We start from the raw sequence: 22,795 nt of genomic DNA, 5'->3' as shown, positions 1-22,795 counted from the left end.
CTTATAAAATGTTTACAGACTGATTATAAACGTATAGGTCTTCTGTACCAAATACAATAATAATGCCTCGAGGAGATTAAAAAAATCTCTTGGTGCTGCAACGATAATGAAGCCGTATCATTGATATCCTTCATATTAAGTTGTTATAATTCGCTAGAGTCGTGAGATCTCCAAGTGTCAGTACCAGTTGATACTACTCCACCTTTACCTGAGTGAATCTGCCAGAGTTAGGTGCTTGTTTGATTTCTCTTGCCCTTTGTTTGGCAGGGTTTTATTAAGTGGGATCACTCCTCTGCTGTGTGTTTATCAGATAGTAGAAATACCTTCCCTTTGCATAAAATCTTAGTAACAGATGAGTGATTCCATCTCTGTGTATCATACTGTTATTTCCTAGTGTGTTTTCTAAAACATTATTGTGGGGCTTTCCTGGTGGTGCAGTGGTTAAGAATCCGCCTGCCAATGCAGGGGACACAGGTTCGAGCCCTGGTCTGGGAAGATCCCACATGCTGCGGAGCAACTAAGCCCGTGAGCCACAGCTAGTGAGCCTGCGCTCTAGAGCCCGCGAGCAACAACTACTGAGCCCACACGCCACAGCTACTGAGCCTGCACTCTAGAGCCTGTGAGCCACAACTACTGAGCCCGTGTGCCGCAACTACTGAAGCCTAGAGCCCTTGCTCTGCAACAAGCGAAGACACCACAATGAGAAGCCCGTGCACTGCAACGAAAAGTAGCCCCTGGTCACTGCAACTAGAGAAAGCCTGCACGCAGCAACGAAGACCCACTGCAGCCAAAAATAAATCAATAATTTTAAAAAATAATAAATTAAAAAAAAACTATTATTATGGTTATTTATCAGCTTGCACACCAGTGCGTGCCACGGGCTGGTGCACCACCCCAGCTGGTTGGTAAAATTCACAGCAAACCAGTCACGAGTTACGAGTCAGGAGAGCTTTTTGGTTATAGTTGTATTTCTTGTAATTAACTTGCTTCCTGTTACTGTTCCTGTTGTTGTCCCCTAAAGGTATTTTCAGTGTCAACCCAAATATGGCCTGTTTGCTCCTGTCCACAAAGTGACCAAGATTGGCTTCCCTTCCACCACACCAGCCAAAGCCAAGGCCGCTGCCGTGAGGCGGGTGATGGCGACCACACCCGCCAGCCTGACACGCAGCCCTTCTGCCTCTTCTCTCAGCTCCATGAGCTCTGTGGCCTCCTCTGTAAGCAGCAAACCCAGTCGGACAGGATTGGTAAGCCTCCCTTCTCCCGCTGCGTGTTTCTGCGTCCCAGGCACTGTAAATGCCCCCACCCCCACCCCGTCGGTGTGCCTGCTTTGCTTTAGGAGATGTTAAGTCTCCCCTTGCCCTTGTACTAAATGTTCTCTGTAGCTTGTGAAAGTCCTTACAAATTTTGCAACAAAACAAAAACCTCTAGCAAGAATACAAGTTTGAAATAAAGAATTTTTTTAACAGCCCTTTTCAGGTTCCTTAGACTTTAAGATATAACAGTTCTTGGTGAATCTATAGTAACTACTACTTAGTCTAACATATGGGATGATTGAGTATTCTGAAATTATTTTGGCATCAGAAGGACAGGAGAATTGGAGGGATCCTTTTCTTCAAGGACCTGGGTCTCTTTCTCTTTGACATCAAACAATTTTAGGAACTACAGTCGTTTGAGAAAAGGCATGTTCTTAGAATTTTAGTATTATGTTCATACAGTCTAACCCACTGAAAGCAGTTGGTGTGTGGAGCGTTCCTGACTCAGGCCAGAGGATGCAGAGGGGAACTTAGGGAACTTGAAAGGATGCTAGGAAAAGCCATGTTTTGTTTTGTCTCCATCTCCCCCTTCCCCCACCCCCTCTTACTTTCTCCCTCTCTTTCCCATTTAGATCAGCAACAGAAAATTATCAGAATCAAAATAGGCCGCATCTCATTCTGTTTGTTAATGTCATGCTTTTTTTTTTAGTGTCAAAGCAATGACTTTTTGGCTTTGCCCCCTCCCACCCCCCACCCTTTAGTTTATTCACTGGAAGTGAGGCAAATACTGTTTAAATTTGAAGTGGCAGTATGAGCTTGTACTCCAGTCTGAATTCAGGATCTCTGGTTTATGACAATGAATGACAGACAGGAGTTAGAATGTGAAGTGTCATGATCGGGCAGTAAGGCTGCTGGCCCTTGATCTCGTTTTGCCTTCTCTCCATTGACCTTGGGCAGGGAAGGCAACGGCTGGCCCTTGATCTCATTTTGCCTTCTCTCCATTGACCTTGGGCAGGGAAGGCAACAGCGGAAGCATCTTTCTTTAAAGTAGGGGTTATGCTTCTCTGGACTTTGTTCCTCTTATGTTCAAGTAAAATAAATACCTGCTTGTACTATGTCATTTTGCATATAAAAGTCTGCATCTTCAACAGAAAAATTACAAATGGACTTATGAGAAAAGCTTGTCAAGAACTTTTTGAATGTTTGAGTGAAATGGATGAAGAAACCCCTCTGTTTGGATGAAGCCTTGTTCAGAGTGGGTCAGCAAGCTCTAAAGTGGAAATCGAGTTTACTAATCCAGGAACAATTCCGTGAAAGTATCTACCCTGGATTAGGAATTATTTCTTGTGTAATTTTTACTACGTTGTAATTAAGTGTCCGTTTCTTTGGAGATGCCCAAGCGCCCCCGCTGCTCCCCCAACCGGTCCTCTTACTCTTTAGAACAGTTCTGATTCCTCTTAGTTCACCTCATTTTCTTTTGAAGAAAACTAGCAAAAGAGAAATGAGTCTCCTTGCCTTGTAAAACAGCTTGTTTCTGTACCTCTTTATATAGCGTGGCTATAGTTTCTAAACCAAAAATCACCATAAAAGAATATACCAAAAATACAGAGTAATTGAAAGCGTGACTTCTTAAAAATACACCTCAACAACGTGATCCCTTGTATATATATATAAAGTGGGGACATTCCTTAATGCACAGCGATCTGAAAGAACTGAGTACAGAGGTGCCCAGCCTTTCTGGTTCCACAGAACCTTTAGTCTCAGTTATTTTTTCACAGTGCCCGTAGGCCTAAAGAAAGAGCTAACAGTTCTGTTTATTAAGTAGTTAGGTCCAAACAACTTAATATTTATGTCCTAACAATTTAATAGCTCTTCCAAAAAAAAAAAAAAAGGTTCACATTAATTGAAAGGAAAAAGAATATTTTTAATTCATTCTTGAATAACCACAGTGAACTAGTATTAGGTTGCATGCTCTTCTTGGGCATTGCATATCCTGTCAGACCTTGGACTCTTCCTGGACACTGCCACCCTCACTTCCTGTGCCATATTGGTTTTTGCACAGTACTTGCTTTTGGTCTGGCAGTAGCCAAAACCCGGCTTCGGAAAGACATGACGTTATGGAAAGGAATGTAGTACAATCCAAGGTTGAAACTGAATCCCCTCCAGCTAGTAGTTTGCATGGTATCCAACGGGTGTCGCTCTGTTTCCTTGTGTCTCCCTGTGAGTTTGCTGCAGTACCCTGGGGTGTACCTCTGCGCGGGGTTTGGGAACCTCAGATTTAGTGTCTTCAGGAAGAAACGTTAGTACGAGAAAGTATAACCACATAGTAAAATTGGAAAATCAAGGTCAGATGGTTAAAAGAGAGACTAGGAATTCCCCACCCCCCCCATATACTTAAGTAATTCAAGAAATTTCACTAAATAGAAACAACGAAGGACAGTTTGGGTGTACTTTACTCTCATAGCTGTCAAACTGCCTAACTCTGAACTGACGGCAGATCCTCACTGTCAGTCTGCGTCCTGGCCGGGGGCTCAGCTAGACAGAGGACGAGGAGAGCCTTCAAGCAGCAAGCGAGGCTTTGACTGCAGAGGGCGAAGTCGAGCGGCGTCGACCTGGAGCCAGTCATCACCAAGTAAATGGCCGTGGACAGACGCTCACCAAGGGATGTGGCCTCTTCTGGACCACCTCCCAGCCCCCGGAGCCCAGCTTGGAAGAGTGTTACTCAGCTTGCCCACATTACCTATGCACATTTAATGGAAGGTTACATCCTCTGTGTTTTTACATGACGATTAGCCATCTTGAGGAGGTATCGGGTGTGTGAAGCAGCAAAGATGAACGGGTGACAGCGCTGAAACACGTTTTCTCCACGCCTCAGCCCACCACTCTTCCTCCCTCCCCTCTTGTTTCCCCCGCCCCCCCCCGTTCCCTCTCCAGTCCCCATTTTTTTTCCCTCCTTCCTTCCCCTGCTTCTCTTTCTCCACAGGTTTATCTCCCCCCCACCTTTCTCTCTCCCATGCCCTTTTTCCTCCTTTCTCTTACGTGTACTTGCGCACTCATTCACCCACTCACACATGCTTTTGAAGGCACATACAGGTTTCCTTTTAATCTTTTGTCTTTATAAGTCTTTCTGGTGACTGGGATTCAGGTCCTCATGGCTGGATTCCTGGGTGAAATCACCTCTGCCTTTCATCTTGAAAGAAAGATGAAGAAAATCCTGACAGAGATCCAGCTACGTAATCAATTGAAAGAAGGTTTGTGACTCCAAGCGTGACCTCTTGGTCACGTAATGGTATTTAGAAGCTTAAGAAGTTGAAAAACAGGTCTAATCCCGAACTCTAAGGATCAAAAGATTGACCAGACCGTCATAACAAGAAGATAACTATTCATGAAGCTCAGGCCGAAACGGAGTCTAGAGAAGCTTGTTACCTGGGTTCTGAGGAATTTTTTAGATTCCTACCCGGCCCCGTCAGCCGAGCTCAGGGCACCTTTGCTTTTGAGCCACTTCTTCTAAACATCTTCCCGGTTGTTCCATGGCTTCTTTACATTGCTGGGTTCTTTGTGAAATTGGCAGACAGGAGGCACACGCTGTCTTGTTTCCTCGATGAAAAGCCTTACCTAAGCCTCGGCAAGCCTGCGAGCCGGGGCAGTGCTTTTGCTTTGCTGAGGAGACACCTGCCTGCATGCATCGCTCCCTCCTTGCATCCCTGATAGCATCATCGCCCTTCACTTCTTTAACTTTCCTTTGCAGTTGACCGAAACCTCCTCCCGTTACGCCAGGAAGATCTCCGGCACCACTGCCCTCCAGGAGGCCCTGAAGGAGAAGCAGCAGCACATTGAGCAGCTGCTGGCTGAACGGGATCTAGAGAGGGCGGAGGTGGCCAAGGCCACGAGCCACGTGGGGGAGATAGAGCAGGAGCTAGCTCTGGCCCGGGACGGACACGACCAGGTGAAGTCTGGCACTGACCTTGTTGCAGAGATGGTGACAGGTTCTAAGCTGATCTTGTTGCAGAGACTGTGATGGTTTCTAAATTGAGGGAGGAGGTTGAACAGCGTACTTGGTGCTTGGAGCCGGGGAGCTGGTCTCGAGCGCACTGGAAAGGAGCATAGATGTCTTTGCTGGGCTTGTTTGAAAGCTGTGCCCTGGGGTACCAGTTTGCATCATCATAAAGATGAAGTTCTGTTCTTCTCGAGTCTGTTGCGCTCTTTTGGTCTTTACGTCCAGGTCTCTTGGCCTGTCAGGTGAGCGTGTGTACGAGGACCTTACCAGTGGCGACGGCTCCTGTTTTGTACATTATGCTTTGTACGAGTTTCAGCTCAAAAAAGATGAGCGTTGTTTTAACATTGCCCCTTTATTTCTTTAATGGTGTGGTTTTTCATCATCTAGCTCCCAGGAGTGCTGCCGAGAATAACCTATCATAAGAGATCATAGAAAGCATTTTAATGCGAAAAGGTTTTTTGAGTAATGCTGACCCACAGTGGTACCATTTAGCCGTAGCTCTTTGGAGGCATCCCTGGGCATGCATCTGGGTCAGAAGGAGGCCACTCACCGACACCCTTGCCTTCCCCAGCATGTCCTGGAATTGGAGGCCAAGATGGACCAGCTGCGAGCAATGGTGGAAGCTGCTGACAGGGAGAAGGTGGAGCTTCTCAACCAACTTGAAGAGGAGAGAAGGTGATCCTGAACTGTTCTCCTTTTAAACAGCCTTCGGGAGAACTTCCCCATCAACAGCCTTGTTGGTGTCAAACCCTTAGAACCAAAGGACTCTCTGTGTGTTCAGTGGAGATTGAACTCCTCGTGCTGTGTGAGGAGGGTTTGCTTTGATTTGACTTTTTTGAGAAGTTTGGAACCAGCTAAATGTGCCCTGATTAATTTAACAACTATTTATTGAGCACCTACTGTGTGCCAAACATCCTCTAGAGGATGGCCTGAGTCAGTTAATTCAAACCCAGCTTCTACCTAGAGCCACTCCTGGAAAATGGATTTTCTAGGCCCAGTTACCTGGTATTTATGAAACTCCTTCTGCATATCTAATGAAATCGTATTGTGTCTGGGGGGTGACAGAGGGGCCCTGACCTCAGGAAACTCATTACCTTTATAGGAAAACAAAACTCTCAATTAGAGAATTATCCAGGTCAGGATGAAATCAGGTGCTAAACTGTGTGAGACAGAGAAAGCAAGTTTGATTCTTATAAAAGGTCTTTTGAGGCCATTAGCAAACAAGATCTCTGGGAAAAGTGTCTGCGTGGAAACGGTTTGACTGTCTCTGGGCTATGGGACGTTGTTTGTCCTTGGTTGCACTTAATGCCATCTCCTGTCATTTCTGATCGCAGCGATGTAATGCAGGGCTCTTTAGGATGGTCACGAGCACTACTGTGCTGGGGGATACAGGGGGATAGTAACAGTGCCTTACTAGGGAAATGGCTGTCCCACTGGAGAGAGAAGCACTATACACAGGAAGTTCTCCTTGCATCCTAAAAATGGCTACAAGTGAACGAGACATAGTGACAGGCCCTTCTGAAGGCCAAGGCATCTGTACCACTTGCTTCTGTTTTTGTTTTTTTTTTTTGCGGTACGCGGGCCTCTCACTGTTATGGCCTCTCCTGTTGCGGAGCACAGGCTCCGGATGCGCAGGCTCAGTGGCCATGGCTCATGGGCCCAGCCGCTCCGCGGCATGTGGGATCTTCCCGGACCGGGGCACGAAGCCATGTCCCCTGCATCGGCAGGCAGACTCTCAACCGCTGCACCACCAGGGAAGCCCTGCTTCTGTTTTTAAACCGGCTGTTGCTCTGCTGACTTCTGGGCAGTAGAAATGTCCCCCAGCTCTCCAGTAAGCTTGAGGGCTTTAACCTATGATTGTATTTCTGACTTAACCAAGTAGAATTTTTTTATTCTTAATTTTGTTAGAAATGCTAGTGAATTTGAAAGATTTTTTTTTTTTTTTTGCATGTAGATTTGTCCTCCTTTTCTTCCTTCTCTTACATCCAGTTTTGTAAAGATTCACAATGTGGGTGTTACCCAGATTTTGTAGATCTTCCTAGTATCATATTTCATTGACTTTGTGATGGCATTAATTGAAACCCACGTGCCATATCAGAGATTTTTTTTTTTTTTTTTTTTTTTTTGCGGTACGCGGGCCTCTCACCGTTGTGGCCTCTCCCGTTGCGGAGCACAGGCTCCGGACGCGCAGGCCCAGCGGCCATGGCTCATGGGCCCAGCCGCTCCGCGGCATGTGGGATCTTCCCGGACCGGGGCACGAAGCCATGTCCCCTGCATCGGCAGGCAGACTCTCAACCGCTGCACCACCAGGGAAGCCCTGCTTCTGTTTTTAAACCGGCTGTTGCTCTGCTGACTTCTGGGCAGTAGAAATGTCCCCCAGCTCTCCAGTAAGCTTGAGGGCTTTAACCTATGATTGTATTTCTGACTTAACCAAGTAGAATTTTTTTATTCTTAATTTTGTTAGAAATGCTAGTGAATTTGAAAGATTTTTTTTTTTTTTTTGCATGTAGATTTGTCCTCCTTTTCTTCCTTCTCTTACATCCAGTTTTGTAAAGATTCACAATGTGGGTGTTACCCAGATTTTGTAGATCTTCCTAGTATCATATTTCATTGACTTTGTGATGGCATTAATTGAAACCCACGTGCCATATCAGAGATGTTTTTTTTTTTTTTTTTTTTTTGTGCGGTACGCGGGCCTCTCACCGTTGTGGCCTCTCCCGTTGCGGAGCACAGGCTCCGGACGCGCAGGCCCAGCGGCCATGGCTCACGGGCCCAGCCGCTCCGCGGCATGTGGGATCTTCCCGGACCGGGGCACGAACCCGTGTCCCCGGCAGCGGCAGGCGGACTCTCAACCACTGCGCCACCAGGGAAGCCCCATATCAGAGATTTTTAAATGTGAAAAAGAAATGTGCATTTTAGAAGCAAAGAAATAGGATCCTTGATTGCCTCTCTCCCAAATTATTCACAGCCTTATTCTCCCACTCTTGGAACAGGTACTCGTGTTGTCCTGGGGATCTCTGCATGGGTAGCATCTCTGCTAACCTCACGCTAGAATGCCTGATGTGGGGTGGTATAAAGAGAGATTTGTTTTCTGTACCATTTTCCCCTATGTTCTGTTATTGGAAAGTAGAAATTATAGACTTCCATTCTCAAACCGGTTTCTGTGGTAATCAAACCTTTTCCTTTCAGGCTGATCTTGTCTTTTTTTTTTCTTTTTTCTGGGAGGAGGGGGTGGAGGAGGAGAAGAGATCTTGCCTTGATTAGATCCATTTCTGGCGGCATTGACCTGGGGAACCAGTTGCTTTTTCTCAACGCTACCTCATCCCTTCTGGAATCCATACCTGGATAAAACTTTAGAGTTTCCCTTTAAACTAGAGGCTTAAAGATGCATTTCTTTATTTTCTATGTCTCTAAGGCATTTCTTTCCATCATCATCTGATACATTCATCAGGACATTGATTATATATATATAATTTTGGGATAAGGCAGAGGTGTTTCTTAGTTACTTTCTTACGTGTTTTGTTTTGATTTTATTCCACAGGAAGGTTGAGGACCTTCAGTTCCGGGTTGAAGAAGAATCAATTACTAAGGGCGATCTTGAGGTAAAACCCCACCAGCTCTCTAAAGCCTTTATGGGTACAGTATTGAGAAATACGGATAAAATTGTTGTGGTCAGAACAGGCAGCAGAGGGGGGCGGCAGGAACCCTGGCCTGTGGGCTGTGGCTGCCCTCGAGCCTGTCACTGTGCCGTCCCAACTCCAGTGGCCGAGTAAAATTTTTACTACCCTTTTCTCATGCTTCAGAATTCAAAACCTTGAATTGGAGTTAATCAAGTCATAAATCTGGCAGTGTGTCCTATGTGAGACTCTGTACCTTCCTCCAATGATCTGAAATGGCATTTTAAAGAACACTTTTTATTTCATCATGATAGTTCAGAACAATCTCAGCTTTGCTTTTCAGTTGAGCAGGATAAATCCTTTGTAACCCTATAGACAATAAATGTATGTTCTAGTAATTGATTTTTTTTTTTTTTTTTTTCCCTGTACGCGGGCCTCTCACTGTTGTGGCCTCTCCCATTGCGGAGCACAGGCTCCGGACGCGCAGGCTCAGCAGCCATGGCTCACGAGCGCAGCCGCTCCGCGGCATGTGGGATCTTCCCGGACCGGGGCACGAACCCGTGTCCCCTGCATCGGCAGGCAGACTCTCAACCACTGTGCCACCAGGGAAGCCCTGATTTTTTTTTTCTAGTAATTACCAGAAAAAGAACAATTTTATTTCAACTCCTTTATTCCATGGCGTCTTTTAAATTCACAGATTTTCCTTTAGCATCAAGTTTCTCTCTCTTAACAGTCATTCGTATTAGTTTTTAATAAGACACCAGAATTAAATAGTTTTGATGCTTTTCAAACCACTGCTAGATGTATGACAAATATAAAGTTAAAAATTTTCAAATTTGCAGATTTTTGGTACTTTAAGCTGTAATATTTTAGTAAAAGTTTCACTTGTCTGTGCAGTTCTCAGAATACACATTTTTGCTACTGTAGCAATTTTAGTCTATTGATTGCCCACACCATGCTTCAATTTCAAGAGTCCTTCCAAATAAGACTGATTTCTTTGGGAATAAATGTATCTTTACAGTCAATGAAGAATAAGGGAAACATATTCTGAGTTCTAGCTTTATAAGGCCCAGAATTTATTGGATTATTAGTAATTTGATGGGTATCTTCCTCCCTCATTTCATGTAGAGTCGCAGTCCTTTAGCTGACTTTTGTGTTGTTCTCATCCATTTAAAAACACCCCAAAATCTCATTAGAAGTTTCATATCATCATCTAATTCATGTCAAATACAGCCTATGATGTTTTGAGGAGGGGCAGTTAAAATATTTACATCAGCACTAGGCTAGGATAATCTGTCTGATAAACTTGTAATTAATCAGTTATTTTGAAACCCTAACACATATTGAAACTTTAGTTGAATCTCTCTTTTGTTGTTAATTATTTTATTTTTTTACTGATAGCAAAAGAGCCAGATTTCTGAAGATCCTGAGAATGTAAGAGGGCACTTAACTGTGTGGATATTTCCCTTGTTAACACAGATTGATTACAGATTAAAATGCTTATTGATATACTCAAATACTAACTGCATAATCTGATCTTGAGACATTGTCCTTAATATTTCTGTGCATGTGGGCTTTCAAAGCAGTTACATTTGAATCCTGAAGAAATTGTATGTAATGACTAAGTTCTGTAAACCCATTTGTTTAACACATAGGCACACGTTTCTTTAAAGAATTTCGGCAAAAAGAAAGAAAAGACTTTTGTATGGGGCCCGGCCTTCTTCCCTTAATTCATAATGCCTTCTAGTTTTAATAGAATTATTACAAAATAGATGATACCTGACTGAAACATAAAACATATTAGATGAAGTTGTTACAGAAATTTTGGGGGAAAGTTTCCCCAAGTTTAATTTATTCCCATAAAAATAAAGGAATGGAGTCCCAGGCTGATTGCCTTTTGTGTGAGCTCCCACTGCTGGCCAATGGCTGCCAGTGCAGCTGACGAGAAATTCAAACTTGTTTGTTGGGGCCCTGTTTTCCCTAGTTTGAGGCTAAAGGCAAGCATTCTTCAGTGAAGACGTTGTGTATTTTAAATTTATTATTCTTGAAGAGAGATTTTTCTAGTAGCAGTGCCACTAGGCACGGAGGTGTATTTTTTCCTTCCTCCCTCTGTTTAGATCGTACCAGAGTGGCCTCAAAAGCACGGCTTCTCGGCGTACCCTGCCAGCTGAGATGCCAGTTGAAAAAAACCTAAAAACTTCTTCCTTTGAGGTACCACTACAAGAGAACAAGATTAAAACAGAATTTTTCTTCCCACCACCTCCCGGCAGCTGAACTAGACGACTCGAGACTGAACTTTTTAAAAAGCCTCCGTTCTGAAGGTCTCCTTTTTGTGAAAGCTCCTTCAGTGATCTGGGTCTCTTCTCTGCTTCCAAAACAGGCTCCTGCTACCTCCGGAGCCAGTCTGCATGGGACTCCCTCCCGCCTCTCCTGTGCGCTTCTCGCGGAGCCTTGGCTTTCTCTCTCAATCCCCTGCCCCAGGGCTCTACTCTTGGGATACTCGGTCCTGTTCTAAGAAAGGAATAATTTTAATGGGAGGGTTGTGCTCCGTGGAAGGGAAGCAGATCCCTAGCTTCCTTGCTGGTAGTTGACCAAATACAGCTGTGGAGCCCAGATCATTCGTGTGCACTCTCACCAGTCAGGAGGCACCTGGAGGATCTCGGGATGGGGAGAAGATCACATTCAGTGGGCATTTGCTTTTTATCTGGAAGTAGTGACCTTTCACCCAGAGGACACTGAACTCGGTGTCAAGGGAAGAAAGGTTCTGTTGTCTTTGGTTTCTTCCTGTTAATTTTGGATTTCTTTCTGTTCTTGAGGCTGTGACCCCAACTGTGTAGATCTGGATTAGATTCTTTTCTTGTAAAAGCAGGTAACTTGAACAACCTCTGTCTAAGGTACATATGGACGAAGGGGACTACCCAGACAATTAGGTTTTGAATTTTATTTCATTTTTCTTGAATGTAAAGAGCTGAAGCAGGTGAAGAAGTTTTACAAAAAAAACTTTATTTACTTTTTAAATATTCTGTGATGGTTTTTTTATACCTGGTTCGCAAGCAAACTGACCTCTTGAATGCACTGAAATCCCCAGAGTACCACTGGAGTGAGCAAAGATGTTTATAATGTAAAACATTCCACCTTAAGCTTTGCACTCCTTTCTGTCACTTTAGAGTTTGTCGTCATTTCCTTGTTGCCCTTAATTGTCCAGACTGATAGATCCTACCGGTTGGAACCACAAAATAACTAGAAGCTGCTGGGAGCAGCTCTGTCAACAGGTTTTATCAGTTGATTATGTTGATAACCTCTTGGATGGGAGAGGTGAGTGGGGAAAGAGGTCCGTTCAGACTGATCTAGGTTATTTCAAATTGATTAAGATTCTGATGCACTCAAGCCTGTTAGAAAGAGGTTGCCCTCTGGCCCCTCCATCAGCTTCCATGTAAGTGATGATGGGGAGTCTGAGGTTTTGAAACATGTGAAGACCTTACCGGCTCTTTTTGCATGGAGTTGAAACTCATGCCTTTCTGTTGAGTCACCGTTTCTTACCTCTGAACTGAGAAGAATGAGTTGTCTTAGGATCAAGATTATGAGCCCCTTACCAGTTGCAGTTCAACTTTGCTCCTGCTTTGAACCTCAGGGATGGAGGCCCTCAAGCATAATTATTACTGAATTTTCTCTTTTAAATCTGATCCCCGCCCCCCGCCCCCCCCCCCCCCCCCCCCCCCCCCCCCCCCCCCGCCGCTTTGTTTTCTGGCAACAGTCTTTGGAAAGTCCACCCTTGGAAGGAAATGAGAGCTTTAGTGACTCCTCACCTGTCATATACGGGAATGTTGCCGAGAATCTCAGACCCTTCTCACTCATCTCAGCAAAAAGGCCACTGGTGTGATTTCCTTAGCTCTAGGTCCTAGATTTCCTTCGTTAGGTTTAATACTTGACCCTCGCTCACGTCAAATTGTATGCCAAAGTGCAAAGATCTGCTCTAGGGACTAACTGAACACTTAGAGACTTATGACGTTATCTTTTCCATATTTGGGTGCTAATGATCATTTTGAGGGTCAATTCACTTTTTAAGTCACCGAGTCAGTTACATACACATTAATGTCAAGTAGCTGTTGTGGGGAGGAGGGAAAATGATAGATTAGGGGAATATTAACTATTCTAATTTGTGCTGATAAACTTCACTTATCAATATAACATATTTGGCTGCATGCATCTGACACCTTTCACCTTGCCTCATGTGTTTTCCATTTTTTCTTTCTCAGTAGACTAGCCCATGTCCCCTGCCCACCTCATCCTCTTGTCCATAGTGTTCATCCTCACCCCCAGCCTCTTCATCTCTGTCCACCCTCATCCCTCCTCCATCACCCTTTCTGTTCATCCTTCGGCGGAAGGTACTGCCGGCTCAGCCTGCATGCCGCGCCCTCTCCTCCTGTGCTGGCATGTCACGGTGGCACTGTTGTGTTTCTTCCTCTTCCTTTTTACTGACAGACGCAGACCAAACTGGAGCATGCCCGCATTAAGGAGCTTGAACAGAGCCTGCTCTTTGAAAAGACCAAAGCTGACAAACTCCAGAGGGAGTTAGAAGACACTAGGGTAATGGTTTTCACTATTTAATGAAGCAGACCCATGTTTGCGAACGGTGGACACCGCGGGTGACGGGCCCTGCAGTTGGCCTAAGCCTTGACCCAGTGGTTCAACTTGAGTTTGGTCTTGGCACTGCCCAGGTGCTCGTGAGTGTAGGCTGATGGGTGGGCACAGGTGTTTTATGTGGAACCTTTGGTCCAAGGTGAAGATTCATTCCTTTGGTTAACTCAACCAAAATCAAGATCTGAAACCCAGCGACTGTGTAGACCGCGTGGACGTCCACAGCTGCATTTGAGGTTCTTCGTATTAATACCGGGAAATACCTTTCTCCAGTTTGCACCAGCAGTCAGTGGTCCTCTTGTTCTCATATTCCTAGTGGGTTTTCTAAATAATTTTTTGTTGTTTCACTTTAGCTCTCTTTTCCTGCCTTCTTCCCTGGCCTCTTAGGCAAAGGGAATTGAAACGTTGGCTCTTTTTTAATGAGAGTTAGGGACTTTCACCCCAGCTATCTTTTTTTCTTCGCACCCGATCTCTTTGAATTTCTGTTACCCAGTAGGTTAGAATCTCAGCGGTCAGGAGGAAAAAGTGTGTTGGGAACAGAATGGCTTCTTACAACCCCCAGCTCACTGCGTTTGGCTCTCAGAACCAGTGCATTAGTCATGTTTTCACTTATTTATGTATTTAAGCACGCATATAGTGCTTACTTTATGCCAGGCACTATTCCAAGCACTTTACAAGTATTAACTTATTCAGTCTTACCACAACCCCAGGGGAGGTAGTAGTATTGTCCCCATTTTACAGGTGAGGAAACCGAGGCACGGAGAGGTTAAATAATATGTCCAAGGTCACACAGCTAATACAGATAGTGGGGCCAGGATTTCTATTTGGGCCATTTGACCCCAGAGTCTGTGCTCTTAACCACTACAGGATGGAGTCTGTCTATTATGGAAGTAGTTTTGTGGTAAAAGATTTAAGAACTAATCTGAGTCACATATAAGAAAACATGTATGTATTATACACCTCTTAAGTCACGAATTTGACTGTTAATAGCTAAATCAGACAGATCCTTAATTTTAAAATTTCAGAAATGATTCTGTCTCTGATCAAATTTGGTATCCTGATTTTTTTCCTTTTGAATTATTAGTATTTGTAGAAATTTCTCTTCTTGAGAAATCATTGATCTAAAAAATCTAGAAAATCGAGTAATATTTCTTTCTCTAAGTCACGAGTTTTTATTTTTTAAGAGAAAGAAAATGTTCTCAGTCGGCCTCAAAACTAAAGATATCGTCTGTGTATTTGGTAAGAAAAAAAAAATCCTGGTAGTTTGGTGCCGTTTCTTTGTTACCCGAGAGCCAAAGACTTGATCTGGGAAATACAAGGGACTCATAGTAAGACTGAGCTCCCGTGGTGTGGCTGGCTGTTGAAGTAAGGATGTATTTTTTTACTTCTGAACAAATCTCCGTTACAGCTTTGTCAGCAAACAGTGTTGATTTGTTTTTGTTTTTGTTTTGTTTTCTGTGGAAAAGAAGGCATCCATTGACAGCATGGTTTATTTAAGTATTTCAGATTCAAGCAAGCTGTCATCTGCCTATAACAAGCCTTGTCTCCTGTTGATCCTCGTTCTTGGTTTGCCAAGTGTGAAACTAACCACTGACCCATCTAAGTTTCCCATCACCTACATTCCTTTTTGGGAAGTGCTTCAGAATTCCTCTAAGCCAGTAAGCCCAGTTTATAAACAGTGTGCTTGGCGCTGTAGAAACATTAGCAAGAATAAGAAATGATACCTGACTTTTATGGTGGGAAAGGCAGACACATAGATAGCTTTGCCTGAGGGCAGATTTTGGGAAATAAAATTAAAAAATGGAACTGCTGTGGAAATGTTGCATAACCACACTATGATTTCCCCTTATTTTTTATGTGGTATTTTCTCAGTTTGATGGTTTTGTTGTGACTGATTAAGAATTAGTGCCCTGTTGGATTAAATTTATTTATGTTATGGACCTTGTAGCAATGGGGTTTAATAATGCACCTTATCTGTGGACTCCCCACCTCCCCCCCCGAAAAAGAGTATGTAAATGAATTAATGTCTTGGAAGCACCCATAGCCCTGAAACAACAATTATAGCCAGCTCTGAAATAATGATTTGATCATGCAGTTCTGGAGCCCCAAGTGCTTTATTTTCTTGTTCTTGGTGGACACTTCAGTCCTTATCCATCTCACAGCCTGTAGGTGGACAGAGGGACTGAAGGAAAAACATACCCGTTACCTTCTGTCCCGATAAAGGCAGTGAGAGAGCAGAGCCTTCACTCCGGAGGACTTCTGATCCATGAAATTTGGGATTCACTGATGTCTTTAAATCATTCAAGTTCCCTTCTATTTCCCAGGTTAGTCCAATAATTAGTTTTTATGCCCAAAGCTACCATTTCCCACATATTTTGTGTACTAAACTTACTGCGTAACAGCAGAGGGAAATAACTTCCTAAGAACAAAAGGACGCAGGTTAGGAAAGTGTTTTTCCTCATCCTGGGGGTATGAGTTTAAATAGCAGCGTATTCCCGGGTTCTGTCCCAGAGCTCAGGTAGAATCAGCACACGTGGGAAAAACTGGGCCTGCACCGTAGACACACGTCCCAGGCAACTCACACGCACACTAAGGTCGGAGAACCACTGGGTTAGGGGAGCGAGACATGTACGTCAAGATGGTGAAGGAATTACAAAATCTAAAAGCGAGGAGGGACTCTGTATAAGATTCTTAGGTATCATTGCAGGTAAGTAATCATTCTTTCTTTGCCCTTTTTAAAAAAGGTTAGTAAATTAGTTCTTTATCCACTTGAAGCTTTTATTCTACAGTTGTCGTGATATTCACTGAAACATTTCATAGATATTTTTACACCTTTAACACCAGTGCTATCCAACAGAATTATGACATGAGCCACATATATATAATTAAAAATTTTCTGGTACCCACATTAACATACTTTTTTAATAGGTAAAAAGGAGCAGGTGAAATTAATTTAGTCATATATTTTATTTATTTAAACCAATATATCCAAACTATTATCACTTCCTCATGTAATCAGTATAAGAAATTATTGGGAATTCCCTGGCGGTCCAGTGGTTAGGACTCTGCGCTCTCACTGCTAAGGGCCCAGGTTTGATCCCTGGTCAGGAAACTAAAATCCCATAAGGCACGTGGTGTGGCCAAAAAAAAAAAAAAAAGAGAGAGAGAAAGAAATTATTAACAAGATGTGTTCTGTTTTTCCCGAGTCTTCATTATTTGATGTATATTTGACACTTGGAGCCACGTTTCAAGTGCCGAGTAGCCGTGTGTGGTTAACGGCTGCTGTACGGGACAGCACACTTCCGTAAAGTCACTTCCATCAGATAGACAAACATTCATACATCTTGGTTGAAGTAGGCAACATAAGGATTCTTCTTCCAAAAGGCAGATGTAGGGGAACCTTGAAAGGTACTGTTTCTATTAACTTACTACAGTTAGTGGGTACTTTCCTGATTAAGGTTCTTTAAAGGGAAAAGAAATATTTTGGGGGTGAGTCAAACTCAATATCAATTTTATTTTCCTTTAGCATCTCAAAATGGTGAAAAGTTTGCCAAAGACTCTAAATTTGATTTGGGGCTCCTGGAACTGGGCTTAAGCCATTATCACAACTAGATCCACACATAGAAATTCTTGGTGGCTTGACTGCTCCCTGAGCTGGGGTAGTTACTGAAGATCTTCAAGGTTAAAGAAAATCGTCAGTGATTTGTTATTTAAATGATCTCTCTCTCTTTGCTGATACTAGGTGGCCACAGTGTCAGAAAAGTCCCGCATAATGGAACTAGAAAAAGACCTAGCGTTCAGAATACAGGAAGTAGCTGAGCTGCGAAGGAGGCTGGAGTCCAGTAAGCCTGCTGAGGATGTTGACATGTCACTCTCCCTTTTACAAGAGATAAGCGCTTTGCAAGAAAAGTTAGAAGCCACCCATACTGACCATCAGAAAGAAATCACTTCTCTGAAGGAGCATTTTGGAGCCCGGGAAGAAACGCATCAGAAGGAGATAAAGGCTCTTCAGGCCACCACAGAGAAGCTTTCCAAAGAGAACGAGTCACTGAAAAGCAAGCTTGATCACGCCAACAAGGAGAATTCGGATGTGATAGCTCTGTGGAAATCCAAGCTGGAGACCGCCATCGCATCCCACCAGCAGGCGATGGAGGGGCTGAAGGTGTCCTTCAGCAAGGGGGTCGGCGCGGAGACGGCAGAATTTGCCGAGCTAAAAACGCAAATAGAGAAAATGAGACTAGATTACCAGCGCGAAATAGAAAATTTGCAGAATAAACAAGACTTGGAAAGGTCTGCTCACACTAAAGAGCTCGAAGCCCTAAGGGCTAAACTGATGAAAGTCATTAAAGAGAAAGAGAACAGTCTGGAAGCTGTCAAGTCGAAGCTGGACAAAGCGGAAGACCAGCATCTAGTAGAAATGGAGGACACCTTAAACAAATTGCAGGACGCTGAGCTAAAGGTAAAGGAGCTAGAGGTACTACAAGCCAAATGCAATGAACAAACCAAGGTTATTGATAATTTTACATCACAGCTCAAGGCTGCCGAAGAAAAGCTCTTGGATATTGATGCTCTTCGGAAAGCCAGTTCCGAAGGTAAATCGGAAATCGAGAACCTTAGACAGCAGCTTGAGGCAGCTGAGAAACAGATTAAAAATTTAGAGCTCGAAAAGAATGCTGAAAGTGGCAAGGTTTGTATCAACATCCTCCATCTTTTTCTTTTCCATTTCTTGTCCTTATTTTGCATTGTATCTTATTTTTCAGTTGAGGTAGTTCACCCTCCAGATTCTTGACTTAGTTAAAACTGGTGCTGACGAATTTCCCAGTTGAGTGTAGTATCTTCTGAGTATTTTGAGTATGGTTCCATCCGAGGAGATTAGAGAAAATAATGGCTCAACTATGTGGCTTGATCCTGGTTTCCTAGTATCCTGAATACTTTACTACTTTATCTCTGGCTTGCTGTGATCTCCTGTTTAAGCCTGGTTCCAGTCTTTAAAACTTTTTTAAAATAGAGAACTCCCCAAAACTGATGCATTGAGGTGAATGAATAGAAAGAGTAAGATAGAAACCTTGTAAGATCATCTCCTCCTTTCCCACCTACATGACTGCCTTGTCCGTAAGGTTACACGTAAAACAGAATGTGAACTCCGAGAGCACTTGACTGGTGCGAATTAACATGCTATGATAAATGACGTTCACAGCAAAATGAAGGTGAAGAGCCTGGAGCCCTTTGCGTTGCTACTTATGTCTCATTGGAGTTTTTTCTATGTCACAATGAGGACGTGATCTAGTCCCTGGTTTTTTGAGGAAAGACTGGACAAGTGTGCTTTTTGATCAAGGCATAGGAAATGATGTGAGACATTGGCTGGCTACCTTTCTTACTAACTAGCCTTGCTAAATGTCACCTTCATGCTTAAGGATTGTTCAAGGAAGGAGCCCTTTTTCCCAGTCCTCCTGCCACTAGTGGAGGCGCTGGTATTGATGCTGAATGTGCTGAGCTTTTTGCGGGAGAAGCTGCTTTATTGGCAAAGAAGGAAGGGTTGTGATGGTTAAATGGGGAGAGGTGAAGACAGACAAATGGCAAAAATTGCTAAGTCACATTAGTTGAAGATGACAGTCGTAGGAGATTTTTCTCAGATCTCCTCACTTGGTTCTGAAATACCAATCAAAACACAAAAATTAAATTAATATGGAATATGCAGCTAATGTGTTGGTCTACTTTTTTTACATTAAGATTTAATGAAAGCCAATTTCTGACGACTGTTGTGTAGTACATTTTTAAAATTTTATTTTTTATTTTAAATGTTGAAATACTTTAAGCGTGTACAAAAAGACAGAAAATGAAACACAGTCCACATGAATCCACCATTCCTGTCTTGAGGTTTTCCAAAGTCCAGAAGATGAAATTGCTCAACTGTCTCATTTAGAAAGTAAGCATCTGTAAATTCTGCTTTAGAGCAAATTCAGGTATCGAAAAAATACTCTTGATTATTTAAAATTAGCCATTGGACAGTCTTATCTAGAACTGATTGTATGAAAAGTCATTGGCTTCTTAGAATTAAAGACAAAAAAACACCAAAACGACTTTTTACCCATGCCTTTATTCCTTTCAGTTTTGTTTGATTATGTTTGTATCTCATACATTTTTTTATATTTGTTTTATGTTTTCTTTCTCATTCTTTTTTGGTTTCCTTTCGTTCACTGGTTTCTGTACCATGTAACTCTGTATGGTAGGCTAGTAACATCACCAAAGAGCTGCAGGGAAAAGAGCTAATGCTTAATAAACTTCAGGAAAACTTGAGTGAAGTCAGTCAAGTGAAAGAGGCTTTGGAAAAAGAACTTCAGATTTTGGTAAGTACCTGTTGGGAATCTGAATCTCAGGGTCTCTGGCCGTTCAAAAATTGTTCCTGTTTAAAAAACAAAAACTTCTATAAAGAAAGACGTATTGCACCTATTTCCTTTCTCTTGCAAAGTATTGATTGGTTGATGAATAACTGAGAGGAACTGGATCAAACCCAAACTAGCAATAAAGGTAAGTATTACTTTTTTTTTTTTTTAATCTGTCCTTTGCCTTTGGTAATGCATTGCTTTGGCACGTTATTGACTACTTAGTTTCACCAAACACAGGAACCTTCCAAGTTATATACCCAGCACATTAGGTTTCTCATATAGTGAGGTCTTGCCCTATGCCTTGTCCTACCTGCCCTGTGACAGCAAGCCAGCAAGCTCTCCTGGACCATCGGCACCCTCTGTTAGCAAGGCAGGGTGCTGTCTAATTAATGAGTTCACAGAATTCCCTCTTACACCTCAGTTTATTCCTCCTCAGGAAATTACTTTTCCTTTCATATATATCCTCTTTGCTTAATCCCAGGTTGTAGGACATTTTTTGTCTTTTTCTCAACTGTTCTCCCTTCTGCCTTGCCTCCTACATCAAAAACACAAGCTTAGTCAAGGCTCATGACCACGGGCAGGTGCCGGTGATGCCCACATGTCATGGGAAAGGAGAGGCGTAGGCTCATGGAGAAAACTTGATAAGAGAAACATTAGCTATGAAGGGTCAGTTGTCTTGGGCCTTACATGCACCTTCCTGTTCTCCACGTTTTACACTTCTCTGCTAATACCAGTGGTGAATAAAACTGTTTGATTTTTGGACTTCCCTGCTGGTCCAGTAGTTGAGACTCCGTGCTTCTAATTCGGGGACATGGGTTTGATTCCCTGGTTGTGGAGCTAGGATCCCACATGACACACGGCCAAAAAAAAAAAAAAAGTGTTTGATTTTTTTTTTTCTTATTTAAATGCCAATATTACATATTTCTACTTTTTAAAATGTTAACTATATAGCCGCACTCTTCATTAAATTATGTAGGCATCAATTACTACCATATGCAAGCCATATATATATGGCTCTATAAATTTAAATTAATTAAAATTAAATAAAATATAAAATTCAGTTCCTCAGTTGCACTAGCCACGTTTTAAGTGCTTAGAGGCCCCACGTGGCCGGTGGCTGCCAGTTGAACAGCACAGTTTCATTGTAGAGAGCTTTATCAGACAGTTATGATACAGCATATTTCAGCTACGTATTGAGAAAAGTTGACCTGGAAATTACCATTTTTTGCTATGGTGTCCTTTAAGAAAATGTGTTTTGAGTTTCATGTCGTTTCTCTGCCCTCCTCCCCAAACTTTCAGGATGGCTTACTATTTTTTCTAAGTTAGAGTATTCCTCTACGTCCTCTGAAAACATGCCGCCTGAGGTCTGGCTTTGGGAGTAACACAGGTGGACAGCTTGTGGGCTTTGATGGACTTGTGGCTTGTGAGCCCATTTTTAAACTAAAATATTAATTAGAAAGACTCATTTAAAAATTCACTTGGTATATCTACCTCAAAGTTCGTCGCAGGAAAATCAGGAGAGTGGTTTTATCCTGCCCTCCTGTCATGTTTAGAAAAGATAGTGAGTGAGCGATGGACTTTTTGGTTTAAGGTAGTTGACACAGATCCGGTTTTAAGATACTAGGTGCTGACTATTCTTAGATGTAAAACATTTCAGAACTCAGACCCACAGACATAGAAAACAAACTATGGTTCCCAAAGGGGAAAGGCTGGGGGGAGGGATAAATTAGGAGTTTGGGATTAACGTGTACACACTGCTATGTACAAAATAGATAACCAACAGGGACCTACTGTGTAGCACAGGGAACTATACTCAATATTTTGTAATAACTTATTAGGGAAAAGAAGCTGAAAAAATATATATGTATAACTGAATTACTCTGCTGTACACCTGAAACTAACCCAACGTTGTAAACCAATTATACTTCAATGAAAAAAAGAAATATTAAAAAAAAACAAATTTCGGAACTCTGTTCACTGTCTCAGGCAGATTTCTGAAGAGAGGTTCTGCTACTTGAGGGTAGCAACATGAAAAAAAAGCATACATGTGGCACCACATGTGTATCCACACATGCATATACTGACATAAGTGTGCACATCCACACGTGTACAGACATACGTGCACACCCACGCATGCAGCACACATGCAAACCTCGTGTGTACACGTGCACAGTATGCATATGGTAGTAATTGATGCCTACATGTTTTAAGCGTAAGTTAGCTTTAATGAAACAAGGCTAGCAACAAAAAATAGATAATGTTGTAGTCACAGAAACTTTTTATTTTTGTAATCTGAAATCTTTCTATTCTGAATGTCCACTTCTTTTTCTTTAGAAAGAAAATTTTGCTGATGCTTCAGAGCAGGCAGTCTCTGTTCAGAGAAGTATGCAAGGTATGTCTTAGCAGAACGTGAGCGGCTCACTTGTTCTCCAGCTGGAGCTGGCCTTGGGTGCATAACAATAGAGGCTGCCTGTAGCCTGGAAGTTCCTGCAGCGCACAGTACTACTGGGTTCCCTTGGCTTCCTAAGGCCTCAAGCTCCCATTCATTCTTCTTTTTGACTTAAAGCTTGTTCCGTATTAAAATGTAGGTGTACTTGGGAAAAGTATTGTCTTACTTAAGCTTCAGTCATTGATAGCTTTATTGAGTTTTAAGTGGAAGGAGGAAAGAGATGCCTGGAAAAGGGATGCCCGGTGCCTGCCAAATCTGCAGGTTTGGGGAGACAAGAAAGAGTTGCTTGCTTGTTTCTTTAGGTTCGTTATTCAGTGGTTTGATTTGTAATGGGACTCTTGAGTATTCCCGTGATCCCAAATCTCAAGCTTTTGATTCGATTTGGTTTTGAGACAGTCAGGCTTTAGATGGCTTATTAACTATGAAATGTATTAAACTTTTAACTTCATCCCAAA

The 22,795-nt window shown here is 42.8% G+C and overlaps 1 protein-coding gene across 10 annotated transcripts in view; it reads left to right on the top strand.

The window, feature by feature from the left end:
* CLIP1 (CAP-Gly domain containing linker protein 1) overlaps nt 1-22,795 on the top strand; it is a 122,431-nt gene that overhangs the window by 53,805 nt on the left and 45,831 nt on the right. For 4 of the 10 annotated variants that reach the window (XM_032654079.1, XM_032654081.1, XM_032654082.1 and 1 more), the window contains 9 exons: nt 1,022-1,244; nt 5,002-5,199; nt 5,822-5,925; nt 8,792-8,852; nt 10,269-10,301; nt 13,350-13,454; nt 17,248-18,192; nt 19,736-19,852; nt 22,226-22,283. In XM_032654079.1, the coding sequence (XP_032509970.1) occupies nt 1,022-1,244; nt 5,002-5,199; nt 5,822-5,925; nt 8,792-8,852; nt 10,269-10,301; nt 13,350-13,454; nt 17,248-18,192; nt 19,736-19,852; nt 22,226-22,283 (1,844 nt within the window). The remainder of the gene's footprint in view (nt 1-1,021; nt 1,245-5,001; nt 5,200-5,821; nt 5,926-8,791; nt 8,853-10,268; nt 10,302-13,349; nt 13,455-17,247; nt 18,193-19,735; nt 19,853-22,225; nt 22,284-22,795) is intronic. The other 6 variants (XM_032654088.1, XM_032654089.1, XM_032654087.1 and 3 more) reach the window with 3 other exon arrangements.

The sequence above is a fragment of the Phocoena sinus genome, chromosome 14, assembly GCF_008692025.1.
Source record: "Phocoena sinus isolate mPhoSin1 chromosome 14, mPhoSin1.pri, whole genome shotgun sequence".
NCBI classification, from domain to species: Eukaryota; Metazoa; Chordata; class Mammalia; order Artiodactyla; family Phocoenidae; genus Phocoena; species Phocoena sinus.
The sequence above is the reverse complement of the archived record's forward strand: the minus strand, read 5'-3'. Positions and strand labels throughout refer to the sequence as shown.